General features: G+C 30.9%; 3 protein-coding genes across 5 annotated transcripts in view; 1 reads left to right on the top strand and 2 right to left on the bottom strand.

The window, feature by feature from the left end:
• LOC117167133 (chromatin-remodeling ATPase INO80) overlaps window positions 1-13,387 on the bottom strand; it is a 57,386-nt gene extending 43,999 nt beyond the window's left edge. The window contains exons 1-16 of one of the 3 annotated variants that reach the window (XM_033351824.1): window positions 13,184-13,387; window positions 12,466-12,619; window positions 9,873-9,949; window positions 9,564-9,775; window positions 7,896-8,066; window positions 7,497-7,793; window positions 4,956-5,114; window positions 4,704-4,873; window positions 4,409-4,625; window positions 4,243-4,330; window positions 3,872-4,163; window positions 1,879-2,081; window positions 1,664-1,804; window positions 1,473-1,594; window positions 1,077-1,366; window positions 700-979 (exon numbers count right to left, since the gene is read on the bottom strand). In XM_033351824.1, coding sequence (XP_033207715.1) covers window positions 700-979; window positions 1,077-1,366; window positions 1,473-1,594; window positions 1,664-1,804; window positions 1,879-2,081; window positions 3,872-4,163; window positions 4,243-4,330; window positions 4,409-4,625; window positions 4,704-4,873; window positions 4,956-5,114; window positions 7,497-7,793; window positions 7,896-8,066; window positions 9,564-9,775; window positions 9,873-9,949; window positions 12,466-12,599 — 2,853 coding nt within the window. In that variant the 5' untranslated portion in view covers window positions 12,600-12,619; window positions 13,184-13,387. Of the gene's footprint in view, window positions 1-699; window positions 980-1,076; window positions 1,367-1,472; window positions 1,595-1,663; window positions 1,805-1,878; window positions 2,082-3,871; window positions 4,164-4,242; window positions 4,331-4,408; window positions 4,626-4,703; window positions 4,874-4,955; window positions 5,115-7,496; window positions 7,794-7,895; window positions 8,067-9,563; window positions 9,776-9,872; window positions 9,950-12,465; window positions 12,620-12,824; window positions 12,980-13,183 lie in introns of those variants that run through there. The other 2 variants (XM_033351822.1, XM_033351823.1) reach the window with 2 other exon arrangements.
• A 343-nt stretch (window positions 13,388-13,730) lies between these two features.
• LOC117166877 (multiple coagulation factor deficiency protein 2 homolog) lies at window positions 13,731-15,906 on the bottom strand. The gene is made up of 4 exons (XM_033351291.1): window positions 15,538-15,906; window positions 14,727-14,965; window positions 14,490-14,638; window positions 13,731-14,377 (listed from the first exon to the last, which is right to left on the bottom strand). The coding sequence occupies exons 1-4, from the start codon at window positions 15,643-15,645 to the stop codon at window positions 14,193-14,195; spliced, it is 681 nt and encodes a 226-aa protein (XP_033207182.1). The 5' UTR covers window positions 15,646-15,906; the 3' UTR covers window positions 13,731-14,192.
• A 142-nt stretch (window positions 15,907-16,048) lies between these two features.
• Window positions 16,049-17,370, top strand: part of LOC117166876 (shugoshin 2-like) — a 10,580-nt gene continuing 9,258 nt past the window's right edge. The window contains exon 1 of the mRNA XM_033351290.1: window positions 16,049-16,458. The gene's annotated coding sequence lies outside the window, so the exon portion shown is untranslated. The remainder of the gene's footprint in view (window positions 16,459-17,370) is intronic.

The following is a 17,370-nucleotide window of genomic DNA, read 5'->3' as shown; positions in this document are numbered from 1 at the left end:
CTATAAGTTTGTGGATTAACTACTGTTGGGTAGGCGAACATATTCCCAGAATTTAGAGACAATCGAAAAACATGACTTTTTGAGTTGGGGCAGTTGAGGAATTCCCCCTATATTGTCTGTATGGTATTAAAAACACTTGAAAAAAATTAGTAGGATTTTCATAGTAAAATATGAAATTTAAAATTTAAATTAAAAACCTTATCTACAGTTTTTTGAAAATAAAGAAACATACAAAATCTTCGAGGCATATTGAAAATGGAAAGATTTTTTTTATTAATTGTTTGACTAAAAATAACGAAAATATAGGGCAATTTTCAAAAATAGTATATTATAGAGGACCATTCTCAAAACTGAGGAAATTAGGATCACATGCATGGAACAAAACTTTATTACTGTGATGTCTTTGTAATTAATAATCATTATTATAATTTTATTATTTCATTAAATAGTAATGAAAAAATCAAAACTATTTTTCAAATACACTTAGATAGAAAAAATTAGCTTTTACAAAGATATTAGCAGAATAGGGCAAAAATGAACTGAATCCCATGCATTTGGTCCCATGTTTTCCTCCTCAACAATCTACGAAGTTAAGTTAGCTGTTGATTGAAGTGAAAATACCTAATAGAAGACAAGCTATGAACCCTGCCAAATAGATACGAACAGTTTATTGATAATTTGTTATCAAAATAAATATACCTTTAGCGGATCTCTCAGCGCTTTACTACTCCTCAATATCCTGTGCGAAACCGTCTCAGGCATAGAGTGAATAGAATGAGTGGTATGAGTGTAAAAAGCATCGCCTTCGAGAATTTTCGACGTGAATATTAAATTCTCTTTCACGGGCGAAGTTGCCTCGATTTTCCTCGTTAAAACCGCGAGAATATTCAAAGGCTCTGGAGTTTTTTCATCGACCCACCAATCGTCCCAGTGACGCTTTATCCTCATTTGTTTCTCCAAAAGCGTTACGTGACAGAGTCTATTTCAAAATATTAAGACATATTATCGTGAAGATATTATAATATTACTTGATTTATTATACAAATATATGGTAATATTTAAGTTTAATGAAATACCTGAAGAGAATTCCGGCGACGAAGATCTTGTTCAATTCCATGGGCGATAAGTTCATCAACCTAGTGAAAGAGAAACTCGAGGGATAATTTTCTTCGCAAAAAAGAGACCTATGAATGTACTCCGTTGCAAAAACAAAAAACTTGTTGTAGAGAAGATGTTTTTTAGATGGTAGTGCTTCGTTCAGAAGACCTTCAAGATACAAGAGAGCTGGCATTTCGTAAGATTCGGCTTTCATAAACAAGGGAGACCTCGCGTCTCGACGTTCAAAAAGCTCCGGATGATTGCAGACCTAAATTAAGAAAATTAAGTTTGATTAAATCATGAATTTGTAGAATTCAAGATTTCATTACAAAATTGTCATAAAAGGAAAAGATGAATTTAAAAAATAGAACAACCTTACGGAACTGCATGACTAGATTCATCAGATTCGACGTAAAATTCTTGTCGTTTGGCATGGTGTCTCCACCACTGCCTGTGTAATGAAGCAGATCCTCTATTCTGATCTTTTTCTTCAGGGCTGTAAAATAAATTCACATTATCAAAACCAATTTAAATTTAAAGCAAAATTCCATGGAGTTTCAATTACCTGAATAAAGTAGTTTTTGTCGAGTTGTGAGTGGACAGTACACCATAATTTCGATTTTGTCCGAGAGCTCGTTCTCCACATCTTTCTTTATCCTCCTCAACATAAAGGGCTTCAAAATCATGTGCAACCTCGACAAGTGTTCTTGAAAAAAGAAAAAAATAGTTAGAAATATACATTAGAAACGTATCTTTATTAATTTAATAGCAGAAACACACTTTCATCGATTCCTGTTTTATTTTCAGCGTGACTTTCGATGTCTTTAGAGAACCACTCGTTGAATTCGTCATGGGAATCAAACAATGTCGGCATGATGAAATGAAGCAGGGCCCAAAGTTCTGCCATGCTGTTCTGGATCGGAGTTCCACTCAGAAGAAGTCTATTTCGACAACTGAAGCCGAGGAGCAGCTTCCACCTCATACTGAAATTTCAGATTTAAACATTTTTTTTATTGTTAAAAATGTAGCCTAAAACTCGGATCGAGTAGCAGACTTAAAAAAAAGGCACATTAGCAGCATGTCATTACAAAGAAAATGTACAAAATTTCGAAAAAGTCGCAAAAACGCCGAATGAAATTTTTTAATTTATTTTAAAAATCCCTCATCAGAAACACACATATTCACAAATTTATGTCGTTATGAATACAGAGTACAGAGTTGCATAGAAAATTCCAGAATATTACATATTTTTAACGAAGAAAATTAGATAAAACTTAGGAGTCCCGAAGATACACTTTAAACTTCTACCTTCTCAGTGTCGATAACACTCATGGGTACTTGAATTCTTAGTCATTATCCGGGCACGCGGGCAAATGGATATTACTTCTAACACCAGATAGAGGGGCCCGTGGAACAGTTTTGAGTCAGAGGAATGTGTGGGTTCAGTAGTATAATTCAGATCCTGAGTAGCTGAATAGCTAGGATCCGTAGGAATATGGGAAGTTCCGAGGAATATGGGTGTGGACAAACGCGTGATAGGTTGAGTTCTGGGGGTTACGTTGGGTCCCGATTTAAGGTAAATGTGGGCGTCATCGGAAGCTTAATACGGATTCTGGATTTCAAATGCTTGAAAAACTATATTAAGCATAATCAAAACTTACAAAATGGAGTTTCTCAAATATAACGGATATTTCAAAATGTAACTAACTTATTAATTACTTATTATTTCATTAGTAAGAACATTTAAATAAGCCATAAGAGAATGCAGGAGTTATGAGCAGGTCTGAAATCTGGGTACCGAAATAGCTTGTGTAGTAAAAAACGAAAATATGGAATGGCGCGACGTTGGGTAAATGGCATAGCAGTGGCAAAGACAGTGCAAATATGGCAAACACACTTCTGCAGAAAAATGAAAATATAAAAAAACGTGTCCAATATTCGATCCTGTAAATAAGTGATCCGCGTAAGAGAATAGTATAATAATTTTCAGAATTGATTTTCTCGTAAATGAATGCCCTTAAAAGGTATGAAATTATCACCAAAAAAATGTCAGGTTACTTTAGAATCAATTTTAAATTCAGCTTACGAAGTTCGACTATCTAGCCACGCTCAACCCTTGTTAAATAATTGTGAAATTAGAATTTTTTTAAATTAATTCCTTTTTAATGCATTCTTTATTATTAGTTAACTCAAATTTAAAATTAAATAAATTAGTTTTCATAATCAAGAAAGAATTTTTAAAAAAAATTGTTATGAAAACTTTCCAATGTTCCAATGATTGATTTTTGAAATGTAAAGCAATCTATTTTTAATTGTTTAACTTATTGTTTCGTACCGTTTACTAAAGGGCAAACATTACGCGATTTAAAAAGTAGTTTACAATACAATGTTAATAAAGTTGAACAGCATTGTTCTTATACAATAATACCGGCAAGCTCGAATACTTTGTATTTACTTTTAGTATAGAAATTATTACTTAAATTAAATTACATCACTACCAAATGAACATAATCTTTATTTGATACAGATTAAGTTATTTTACGCATTCTCCTAAAATAACAGCATTTTGCGAAGTAGTGCACATGTTATTTGAGTTCGAACATCCAGTAATAATATACATCAATATCAAAATTTTTGTTAAATTACGTCGCAATTATTAACATTTATAATTTCAATTTTTAAAGTTTTGAGAAAGTCGAAAAAGTTGCACGATTCAAATTCTTTGAATCTTAAAGATTAGATCAAATAAAACTTGAAAAAAAAAGAAACAAACCTGCTTGTACTTTTGATAGCCTGTGCTTCATCAAGAATCATATACTGCCATTTGATTCTGTTAAAGTACTTGTAGTCAGTGATCACAAGTTGGTAGCTAGTTATCACAACATGGAAGGAAGCTTCTTTCGTGTGCAAATCTTTGGTATCCCAGAACTGACGAAGGATCTTCCGCTCCTGCGGATTTCCCCAATAGGGCACGACTTTGAAAACTGGAACGAATCTTGCCATTTCTTGCTGCCAGTTATGCAGAGTCGATGCTGGTGAGATGATCAGAAATGGTCCCCAGACAGCTGTAAAAATAAAAAATTAAATCTAATTTCGAAATTACTCTTCCATGTACATTCTTCATCATTTATTTTTAATACTTACAGTATTTTTCAGCGACGTGACACAGGAAGGCTATCGATTGTACAGTTTTTCCTAAACCCATCTCGTCTGCCAAGATTCCACTGATACCCTGTAAGAAAACGATAATTAAATTTTTTCATTATTAGATTAATATAAGGTTCCAACCGGTCTAATAAAATACACAAACCTGGTCGTAGAGACTCGCTAACCAATTCATACCCTTCAATTGATAGCCTTTGAGATTCCCTTTGAATATAGATGGCTGAGGATGTTCCATTGTTTCTGGAGTATCGCTCAACCGCAATTCCTGACTTGCTTTAGAAGCATCGAACTGCCTTGTTCTCGCTCTTTCACTATCGAAGGCTTCTGTCGCATTTCTCTTAGCTTTTTGTTTCATACTATCACTAAAATAATAAAAACAAGAACATTATTCGTAATTTTCTGCGCAAACTATTTCAGATCTTGATCTTGAATATATTTACCTATCATAATCGTCGATTCCAATCAGTCTGGGATTTTTTTCTTCATCCAACTGATTCAAGATACGCAACTGTTCCTCTGGAGAAGCTTTTCCTAATTTTCGAGACATGAAATGAGCGTAGAGCTCCGTCTGAGTGATGAGAAAATTCAGTTTTCTTTGTTGGCGCTTCGCCTACAATTATAGAAGAATATAAAAGTTAACCTGGATAACGCAACAGATATGCAAATTATTTGAAGAGTGTTATGATGAAGACCTCGATCAACTCAACGTCCATTTTTCGCTGCTCCTCTGCTTCTTTCTCTAATCTTCTCCTCGTTTCTCTTTCCACACGATCGTAGCGTTTCCAGTAAGATTGCATCTCTCTTGTCAATCGCTTCGCACGCCAGATGGTTTCTTTCATGTTCTTCTGCGACTAAAATTCAAAAGTAATTTGATCATTAATAGGCCTTAAAACTAGCGATAGGCATCCCAAACGGATACTCGGGGCCCCGCGGTAGCCGGTTCATAACCAAACACAAAATTCAACGTCTTTTCCAGGTTAAGAAATCAAAATTTTCTAGGTATACTTTTTTACATCAAATAATGAAATAAACGTTTTTCATACATGTAAAAAATGAGCCATTTCATTTTTTATTGGCCAAACATTTATAAATAAATCCAAATCATAAATAAAAAAATTCTTAATCTTTTGCGAACATGAGTCGTCTTTGTGAAATCTTTAGGAACATTTTTAAATCTTTGTAATGTCTTTCAAATCATTGAAATCTTTGTGAAGTATTACAAACCTTACTGAAAGCTTGAAATTTCGATGAAATCTTTTGGCATTTTTCAAAGCTTTTTTAAAATTTTTTAAATTCTTGAAATTTTTAAAATCTTTGTGAACTCTTTCTTTAATCTTTGTTTGCGGAATCTATTGTGTTTGTTTAAAATCATTGAAGTCTTTTGAAATCTTCTCAAATGTGTTGAAACCTTTTGAATTCGCTTAAAATCTTTTGAAATCCTTATGGATTCTTTAAAGAAATTGTGAAATCTTCTCTAAGTCTTTTGTATTCGTTTGAAATCACTGAAATATTTGCGTAATATTTATGAAATTGGTTGTAATCGATTAAAATCACTGGAAACTTTTTGGAATGTTTTTAAATCTTTATAAAATCTGAAATATTTTTAAAATGTATCTTTAATCTTTGTTCGTGAAACCTGTTCTGTTCGTTTGAAATTATTAAAATCTTTTCAATGTTTTGAAATCTTTGAAATTCTTGAAATGTTTTGAAATCCTTAAGAATTCTTTTAAATATTTGATAAATCTTTCGAGAATCTTTTGTAATCGCTTGAAATCTTGTCAAACACTTTTAAATCGTTTATAATCTTTGAAATTTTTTGAAATCCTTGAAATCTGGTGCACTGCACCCTTGTTGAAATGTTTGAAACTTTTGTGAAATCTTTTGAAATCTCCTAAAAAATTTTGAAGTTATTTAAAATCTTTGAAATGCTTTGAAATATTTTGAAAGTTTTAAAATTTTTGCGAAATGTTCGAAATCTTTGAAATATTTTGAAATCTTCGTGAATTTGTTGGAATTATTTAAATTATTACAAAGCTTAGTGAAAACTATTGATATCTCTTTAAAAAAATTTTAATTGTTTAAAATCTTTGTAATGTTTTGAAATCCTAGAAATGTGGTTTGATATATCCGTTTTAAAGTCTTTAAACTCTTTTGTAAGTTTTAAAATCTTGGTGATATGTTCGAAATCTTTGTGAAATGTTCCAAATCTTTATGAAATGTTCGAAATCTTTGGGAAATTTTTGTGAAAACTTTTTAATCTAGTACACAAGCCTTTTTTGCATGTTTGAAATCCTTGAAATCTTTGTGAAATATTTTAAAATGTTTATAAAATCTTTCTTGAATCTTTCTTTAGAAAATCTTTTGTATTCTTTGAATTCATTGAAAGATTTGAAATATTTTGAAATCTTCTAAAATGTTTAAAAACCTCTTGAAATCGTTTCAAATTTTTGAAATCTTTGAAATCTTGTGTACTGTATCCTTTTTCAAATCTTTGAAATCCTTTAAATCTTTAAAATGTTTGTGAAATTTCTGTGAAATCTTTATTGAAATCTGGTGCGCGCGCCTTTTTTAAATCGTTAACATCCGTGAAATCTTTATGAAATGTTAAAGATATTTAAAATATTTTTTAATCTTTATAAATATTTTGTAACCTTTTGAAATCTGTTGCACACTCAAAACCCAAGTGGTCAACCCCTCGAAAAATCCGTCGTATAGCCATGGCTTATTCTAATTCTAAAACTGAATTAACATCAAAAGTGTAAACTAATAATTTTTATAATTTCTAAGTTAAACAGCTCAACAAAAAGTGCCTTGAAATACCTTTATTTACTCTATAATAAACAAAAGATAAATTATATCCTGACGGAAAAAAAATTTGCAGCAGCAATATTTTTTCTAAACGAGATGTTTCTTTCATAATAGGCTAAAATATTAAAATTACTCTTCGCATTTCTATGTAATTACTGTTTTAAAAGAAAAAAAAGAATAATTAAAATTCAAGGTTTTCGTGAAAAAATCAAGGAGATTTTAAGGTTTTCAAGGTTTAAAAAAATTTAAGGAGATTTCCAGGTTTTCAAGGTCACTAGATACCCTGAACTGCTAACTGTTCAGTGTCGATAACACTCAGGGGTACCCGAATTTTGATTAATTATCCGGTCATTCAGGTAATGGCAAAATGACTATCATTAACTAAAACATTACAAATACTAGTATTATATAAATATAGAAGTTACCTGCATCGCCTTTTGTCTCCAGTACTTCATACAGTGTTGAGCAACTTTCTTACAACTAATCAACATTTCCTTGTGGTTGTTAATCTTTGCTCGTTGTACTTTTCCAAGTTCCTTCTTGGACATCATTATCCAAATTTTCCTTCGTCGCAATGCCATCACTTCAGGACTTTTATTATTATGCTTTTTCCGACCACGACCTCGGGGTTGATATTTCATTGCAGCTTCCAACTCAGCCTCGTCCAACTCGTCATCTCTGAGCCCACTTCGATCCCAATCTTCCTCTGGATAATTACAACCCTTAAAAAATAACAATTTAACAGAGCATACAACTAAAATATAGAACTGATACAAAAAAAGGAAAAGAACTTAACCAAAATTTACAAAGTATCGATTTCTTACCCGATCATCAGAAGCCTTTTGTCTCGATCCTTTTTCCTTCTTAAGCTTCAAAGCTTTGGAATCAGGTCTTCTCTCTTTTTTTTTCTTATTTCCGACTATGAGTTTTTGGTGCTCTGGAAATCTATCATAACTTGACAATAATCCAGAACCGTAATACTGATACTGAATGTTCTGAAAAAGACATACAAATTTATAGAATTTTCTATCTGATCGTGATTAATTTAGGTAAATGGATAATATGATGGTCACTAAAATGCAAGGAAAAAATGCCCGGGTTTTTCTGAGTTTGCAAAAATGTTTCCCAGATTTAAAAATGAAAAATTCAACTTTTTAAAGTTGATTTTTTTAATTTAAACAAGTGAAATATAAAACTACAAATTAAAGCAATCAAGGCACAACTTATCTAAATTCGAAACAACTTAAAATTAGCAATTTTAACGTCAAATGTTCAATAATGTATTATTTCAAACAGAAAACTTTAATTAAATGGAGTGATACTTTAATCATTCAGTAAACAAGTCTTAAAAATTTCACCTTTAAATTTGTACTGTTTTAGATAAAATTACAAAAAAATACAAGACGTGAAAAGTAATATTTCTGAATTCCAGCCCAAAGAACTAAATAATTTTAAATTTTAGACCTTTGAAGTAAAATCTTTTTTTAATTAGGTAACTAAAACTAAATGATTTTAATTTCACCAATTTTATAAACAGAACGTTTCAAACTCTAAACTTCCAGATTTAGAAAATTTCAAATATATCGAAATTGAAATAATATAAATTAATAAAAAATATAAATAAAATAATATGGAAATTTAAATCGCAGAAGCTATAATAATTCTACCTATGTACCTATCTTGTAAAGTAATCTGGCATTCATAATACAATAAGAATTGACAAGATATCAGGTCAAAAAATAAATTCAGGCTGCCATTTTCACTCTTTAAAATTAAAAAATTTCAATTATAAACCTTAAAAACGTTAAAAATTGAATAAATTTAAATCAGAATTATGAAATATAAATGTTTTTTATATAGGAATCCTTCAACGTTCAAATTATGATTTATACTTTTTATACTTCAACAATTTCAATTACAAACGAAAAATGTATAAAATAAAAAAATGAAAATGGTAACGTTCAAAATTGAACACTCACAAATTTTAATGATTCACAACTTTTGAATGAATCATTCCAATCCTGAGGCTTCCTCCTTCAAATAGTTTAAGTTTGAACAATTTTAAAACATATCATTTTAATTAATATTATTTTGAACACTTTATTCAAAATTGTAATTCTACATAAACATTTTACTGTAGCTGAAATATCGAAGATATGTTTTTTGAATACTTAAATTAGAAATTGTTCAATTTCTTAGGGTCATCAAATTATGATCCACGAATTCGATATTGTTGGAAAATTGAAAATAATTAATAAAAGTTCAATCTGAAATCTATATTTTTTTTTAACTATTAAGGCTTTCCATTTGACGCACTAAGATTTGGAAGGATTGCAATTTTTACAGTTTCAATTTGAAAATCATTTAATTTTGTTATCGAAATTTTGAAATTCCGTTATTTCTCGTGATTTCCCAATTAAAAAAAAAAAAAAAATCCAGTAATTTTTTGCTTTTGCCGATCCAGCGACCACCCTGGGTTCATCTAATCATACCTCTGGCTTTTGATAAAAGCGTGCTTGATACTTTTTCCGAAGAATGTGAAATTTCAACATTTCCTGAAAATCATCCTCAGTTATTGGCCCTTCTGTATCTGATTCCGAAGACGAACTGTCGGATGTTTCACTAAGTAGAACATCTTGTAACCATCTTCGCTCTTCCCCTATACTATTCATATTATACAACCGAAGCTTATTAACTCTTTCCTCTGTAAAATAGTAAAAAGTTTAGTAAATACATGAATTTCTGAGGTTATAATTTAAAAGTTTGTTTAACAATTACTCAACAAATTAGAAAAGACGAACCTTCTTTCTGTGTTAAAATATCTTCAAGATATGTTTCAGACCCATCGGACGAATCTGATGATTCGTTGTCCTCGTTGCTAAAATCAAAGTACAGACTCATTAGCAGGGCAGTCTTTTTCATGCAACTCTGGGTTTCCCCTTTTTCAGATTCCCCTTCTTTCCACAATTCTCGAAATACTTCCTCTTTTCTCTTTAAATATACGGTATTTGAAAGCACATTTTTTTAACATACAGAATTGTCTATTATAATTAATTTAACTTCTTTACATTTGACTAATTTCAAAATAAACTATTTAAAATTAAAATAAACTTAAAAGGTAAAATATTTTTGTTAAATCTGTATAAATTAAATATTTTTGAATTTAACTATAATGAAATGTGTCCGACTGTATGTCAACACAGAAAATTTTTTAGTTTAAATTTAAATAACGATTGTCATTATGTCAGACATATTTGAAACATTATTGTTTGATTAGACCAAGATTCAAATAAGAATTTAAAGATTTACAATTAGTCTTAATGACATTTTTCAATTTAATAAGTTCTACAATTTAAACAATTTTAATAAACTACACAAAATGTTAAATATTTTATCTTTAACCCTTTGCGGCATGATGGGAATACCGTATTCCCACCTTTTTTCATATCATTTTTTGCGATTTCAGAGTAGTTTTTATTGGATTTTACACAGATTTTTTGTTAAATTTCATGGTCGCAGAATGATAGAAAATTAAAATTTTTGTGCGAAGGGTCTAAATTTTTTTAATAATTTGTTAAAACTTATAAACAAAGATGAAAAAAAGCCTTTTTTGTTGAAAAAGTTCATTATTGAAAAACTTTCCACTATATCATTTTGAAAATTGGTGCTTAAGGGTTTTTGGGGTCGCTGAATACGAATTTGGACTCAGATTTTGAAAATTCAAAATGACAGATCCAATGTGGCTGCCGAAATTTGGAATATTTATGAATTTTATCTGAAAATTGGTATACAGGGGGTTTTGGGGTCAGTAATCACGAATATAAACTCAGATTTTGGAAATTTGAAATGGTGGATCCAAGATGGCGCCCGAAACTTGGAATATTTTTGGATTTTTTTCTGAAAATTGGTATATAGAGTTTTTCGGGGTCGCCGATCATGAATCTGAAATCATACTTTGAAAATCCAAAATTATTTTGAAAATTCAGAAAATTGGTACTAATCCATGTTTTAGGTGAGTAGGTGTATCTTTTTTAAAAACCTTAATATTATAAATATTTGTCATTTTGAATACAGATTCAAGATCAGCGACCCCCTGCCTGTGCCAACTTTCAAACAAACAATTTAGAAATATTTTGAATTTCGTCCCGCCATTTTGAATGTTGAAAATCTAAGTTCATATTCGTGATCAGACATACCAAAAACCCCTGTACACCAATTTTCAAAATAAAAAATTCCAAATTTTGGCCGCCAGGTTGGATCCGCCATTTTGAATTTAAAAAATCTGAATTCGAATTCGTGATTATCGACTCCAAAAAACCCCTGTATGCCAATTCGAAACAACAATCCAAAAATATTCCAAATTTAAGTCGCCATATTGGATACACCATTTTGAATTTTCTAAATCTGAGTTCAGATTCGTGATCCCAAAAACCCCCGTATACCAATTTTCAGAAAAAATAAAAAAATATGCCAAATGTTAGCCGTTTATTGGACCAACCATTTTGAATATTCAAAATCTGAGTTCAGATTCGTAATCAGCGACCCCAAAACTCCATATGTACCAATTTTCATGAAAAATGTATACCGGAAAGGGTTAAATATACATTCCATCCAATATTAAAATAATGTAAAAAGATTCCTGCTTAGACGATTTCAAATTGTAAGCGTATGAAATTAAACAATTATGACTTTGTAAATATTAGACATTTTCAAGGGATTTTAAAGTCAACAATTTCTGAATGATCAATTGTACATATAAATTTTTAAATATAAAAAATTTTTAATAACACAAGTCCTAAAAAATATTAATATTTACAATTTAAGAAAATGTTATTAATGTTAGATAATAGAAATCCAACAAAATGAAGGCGCGCGTACATTATATTGAAACGGGGTTTTAAAGAGAAATTTAATTTACATTCAAGAAATTCCAAATTATTTTTACTTGTTTTAATTTAATTATTAATTTAATTAATATTAAAATAACTATTTTATTATTAATGAAACAATTTTTAGAAAAGGAAATATTCTTGATTATGAGGACGATTTAAAACATTGAAAAATGGTTTATTTATTCAATTTTTGTTTGCTCGGGCTTTTTTATATCGCCTTGAATAGATTTTTAATGACCTAAGTATATCCAATTTCAAAAACTAGATTCTTCAATGGCAGAAATCATAAAAAAATCATTTAATAGGATTTAAAAACTATAAAACTCGTCATAAAAATATTGTTTCTGCTTTTTAAATGTAAAAATAAATTTTTAATGTTTCTCCTTTCTCTTCAGAAAATTACTCAATTGACCCTTTTTTGCTCTCTTTTGGCGATGTGATACCTAAATTAGGTTCAGGAAAACCTGCAGGTTATGTTGGCTTAAAATTTTGTTTTAAATACCTTGCACGATTGCGGAAAAGATCGTTTATTTGAGTGAGGAAAGGCTGAACATTCACGCTTCGCTCTAATCGCTGCAAATGCAACGGAGCAGCCATCTCGGCTTCCAACCCCATCATGCGATTTCGGTCACTCATAACCGAAACTTAATTCAACCCTGGAAAATAAAGAAGTATTTATATTCATCAATATTTTGTGAAAATGAAGCGGTGAGTAAATTTGGGAAAAGTGACTTTCAAAATAAAAATAAATTACATGCTTTTATGTTATCTGATAATATATAAGCAACTGACAAACTTCAATGAAGCAGAAATTCTCGAGGCTACTACATATTTTTAATAAACAATCGTGCACATAAAAACCTCAGAATTAGAATCCTAGACTTTTATATTTCATTTGCACCCAGAGCTATAAACCAAAAACCACGACATAATTGCGAATATATTCGTGAAACCTTGCACCAAGCATATTTAGAATGAAAATTGTTTTCTGAGTGAAGTATACTTGTATAAATATTAAAACCATGTTTGTCAGGAGTAGCAGAACAAACATGTGCTTGTTGACCCCAGGCTGGGGTCAACCTTGTAAAAGAAGATTTCGATTTTCTGAAGAAAAATAGCACGCGTCATGCAAATGCATTTATTGCAAATCTTCGATTGTGGATAATTTCATTACATAAGGCTAATGACATGTCGAATCTTTAGAGTGTGGTTATATTTACAGAAAATATTGGAGTTTTGGTTCACCTTCTGCTTGGTTTGACGCAACCCGAATTATTTCGCAGGAAATATGGGTGCGGTCGCATCGAAAGAATTCTCCTTCTTCACATTAAAAATGGATATATCGGTCGACGGGAAATACATAATGTAAGGCAGCCAAGACAACGCAAACTTTTGGCGTGCCATAAGATAAAGCCAGGGCAGGGATAGGACATATTGCTAGCCACCATTTTTGTTTTCATGAGATGGCGCGCCAATCGGCGGCCCTCTTACGGCGAGTCTCCAAGTTCTTGACCTCCGGTTTATTTTCTAAATTTGCAATATTTACTAGATTTTTTTATGTAATTTTATTATCTAGTACAAATTTGGACTGAAAAGATTAAAATTGCAGGGATGCTTTTTCAATCACATTGTTAATTAGGATGAAAAATATCGAGACGAAAAGAACTTTTCGCTGATTGGTCAATTATTTTAGCGGGAAATTGAAACTGCCTTTAAATTCTAGAACTTTATATAATTAAAATTTCTGACTTCTGACTATAATTTCAATCCTAATTTATTAAAATCTTATGTATACAATTCCTTTTCTAAAATTTAAATAATTAATTACAATTTATTATCCCAAACCCCTAATATTAATGAAACTTGTTTTCCCTTAACAAGCCTCAGCATTTATAATGTTACGACTTTCTTATAATACGTTTACACATATGCAGACCGAAAAATGTTTCGTAATAATTTTCTTTTATCACGCAAGACGGATCGCAGAATAAATGTATACTTCAAAATATACAAACACAGATATAGCTCCTTTCTTCCCACCCTTTTTTTTTTACACATTTCGGTAATAAAGTACAAACAGCTCCGAGATCAAATAAAATTACATTCTCTGGATAACAAAATATACGTGAGTCCCATCGTTAAAGTTTAAGTTCCGTACGGTATCAAAAATCAACAGTTTTGTTCGTTACAAATCAAAGCATCAATAGTCTTTTTTTTTGCAAAAATTGATCACTGTTGTTGACCTCCAGTAGCTGAAGCTTTTTGTTGTGCTTGAATAAACTCTGGGTAGTCGATAAAACCATCTTTGTTCGTATCGTCCATAGCGAGAATTGGATCGATAAGCGCCTCTAATTCTTGTTCTTTGAATATTTTTTCCTCTGGCTCAGGTGTGTTAGGATCTTTGTTCCCTTGTTCTGAAAAATGGATAAAATTAATCAAATTGATGAAATAATGTTTAAATAGATTTACTAATAAGATACGAAAGCGAGTGAAGAATCATAGTTAAAAGAACGTAATAAATTTTACCGTGCCAATGAATTAGTGACTTGATAAGTTCACAACCATCCAATTTGTTGTTATTATCAGCATCGTGCATTTTAAAATAGTGAAACTGTAATTCTTGATCGGTCATTTTACTCGTGTCCATTGGGACTTCCATGTGTTCTTGAATATGCCTGTTAAAAAAGAAAGAGTTTATTAAAATCATCCACATTTTTCAGAAACTAGAAAAATATATTTTTTAATTCAAAATTTGTTGCGTACTCTTTTTCCTGAGCGATATTTCCTGCATGTAGAAGTTGCTGAGGTTGTCCGTGATTGTGGCCGTGGCCATGTCCATGACCATGGGGTGGTTGTTGAACTGGTACATGTTGCTGAATTGGCACCTGCTGTTGTTGAATGGGCACCTGCTGTTGGTGCATTGGTACCTGTTGTTGATGCATTGGAACCTGCTGTTGCTGACCTTGCTGCATCGGCACATTCTGCACTGGCATTTGCTGATACTGCAAAAGTTATATTCAATGAAATAATTAAGTTTTTTCTATTTTATTTCAGTATTTAAAATACAGGTCTCTTGGTATTACATTTACGGAAGAATTTTCATATTTTAGGAAAGGGTAAACAGAATTTTCCAGGATTTTGAATTTTCCGAATGAAAAATAAAATTTCCTAAAAAACTTAATATTTCACTTTTAATTTTGATAAACATAATTTAAACAATTATTAAAATGTTCCAATTGCTACGTCGTTTTAGGGACTTCTAATAACAGACTATATTGTATAATATAAAAAATATATATATATATATATAAAATTTATTTCAGAAACAAAACGTGACAAAAGGCCATAAAGGTGAAAAATATAAACCTACTGATTCCGGCTGGCGAATCCATAAAAAATAACACTTTCGCAAAAACTACTAAAATAAAAATTTCGCAAATATAAAAATTGATTGCCAAGGTAACTAGGAGTTCCTTAAAGTACCGGGAAGTAAAAAATATACTAATTTTTATTTTTTAAACCATTTAACAATTACCATATGTTTATAAATTTGACAACCTAGAATTTAACCAACCTGTTGATAATGTTGAGGAGGGACTCCGGGGGCGATTCTTTGTCCTTGGCCATTAACAAATTGAATCCCGCAACAAGTAACAATAAAAATCCAAAGAGTTAATTCCATGTTGATTGTTTTTCAACGTTGAAGGTGTATGTTAACAAATGTAGGTAGAATTAAATTATCGTAAAAATTATGCGCCCAAAGCCGGATCATGTAGGTTAATGAAAAAAAGTATCTACAAAATTTTTTAACTAAAACGGTAACGAGTTTTATATAGAAGAAACCCGCTTATAACAAAATATTTCATGAGCGGTCCAAACACATTTCTTGGTTATGTTTCCGCAACCCGCAATCGACTGACGTGGACGCAGAATCACAGATTTGAATTCGTGGGCCACGTACAAAACAAGCGGGTCAGTGGGGAGTGGAGAAAAAATGTTTGTTTAAGAAGAATAAAACGTGAATCGAGCGCCCATGTTGTATTTATAGTCATAGACGATTTTACTTTCGAAAATTGTCTTTAAGATTTATTCAAAAACGCAAAACTTCTTAAATCCTTAAAAAATATTATGCATTAAATGTAGATTTGTAGGTTAAGTTAAAGAACGTTCAAGAGAGGGGGCTAAAATTTGTTTTCAGCGCCACTTGCTTGCGGTGGTTTTATTCGTGAACTAATTGAGTTCAGCTTCAGCGAAGAGTGACCGAGAGTTTACAGACTGGATATCTCTAACGATTAAAGATCATTTTGCTGAATATTTTTATCCCTAAGAGTGTAGAAATTATAAATTTTTAGTGATAAATAAAAAGGTTAAATAGTGAGTTGCTCCTGTGTGTCTTCAGTTTTTGTTGAAGGAGCTTTCTTCGACGAGATCGAAGAGCAAAAGCATGAGCTTGTAACGTCCGCAGCAGTTGGCTTGAAGGAATTTAAAAAAAAGTGTGAGTATGCGAAGCTTTTATTTTCTTGGCTATCTTAATGGTTTCGAAATTTTACTTTCTTTGTTTTCTTTTCTCAATCGTGGGCATGATTGGGAAAATTATGGTTTAGAAAATGAAAGTAATTTGTGTCTACCCCGGAACTGTTACTTATAGTTCTCTTCTGCATATATTAAAATTGAGGGGGATTTTTAATACTTTTTAAGATTTTTCATTCAGCATGACTTCCAGTTCTTACGAAAATTGTCAACTTTTCTGCTTTGGGATGAGCTTGCTAAAAAAATTTCTTCTGTATATCTCCTGATGTTTATTTTTAAAAGCATTTTTTGGATTTTGTCTTTAAGTATTTACGGTCACTGAATTTTTCTGCAGTTAATATAATCAATAAATGTAGGGCTTATGATAAAGGAGATTTCATAACTAAATTCCAAAATTTATGTACGAATTTCTGAACGAATATTTTCGTCATTTTGCTACGTGGACAAAGTGCTTTGAGAATAGTATTTTTACCACGTATTACATTTTTGTAATGCAAACAAGTCTCTCAAGCAATCAGTTTTTTATGTTTTCTCATTCTCTATATTTTTCACACATTTGATGAACGTCTATTCTACTTTTAAACATTTTTCTGGTTAAATTCATATATTTTGCAGATTGACACAAAGTGTTTGAAGTTACGCCAAAAATGTCTTAAAGTACTCTTATTTATTATCAAAAAAAATTGAAAATTTGGTGCAACTGCAGAATAGGGTCGTAACCTCTTTTTTGGCTGGAAAAAATTATTGTTAAGATATCGGAAGGATCATACTTAACTCACCGTTTAAGTGCTTTTAAACATATGAACGGTCAAAAAGATCCCTTAACAGGTCACAAAAATAATTTTGGTGAAAATTCTACCCATTTCCAAAGTATTGG

Source organism: Belonocnema kinseyi, chromosome 2 (assembly GCF_010883055.1).
Source record: "Belonocnema kinseyi isolate 2016_QV_RU_SX_M_011 chromosome 2, B_treatae_v1, whole genome shotgun sequence".
NCBI lineage: Eukaryota > Metazoa > Arthropoda > Insecta > Hymenoptera > Cynipidae > Belonocnema > Belonocnema kinseyi.
The sequence above is the reverse complement of the archived record's forward strand: the minus strand, read 5'-3'. Positions and strand labels throughout refer to the sequence as shown.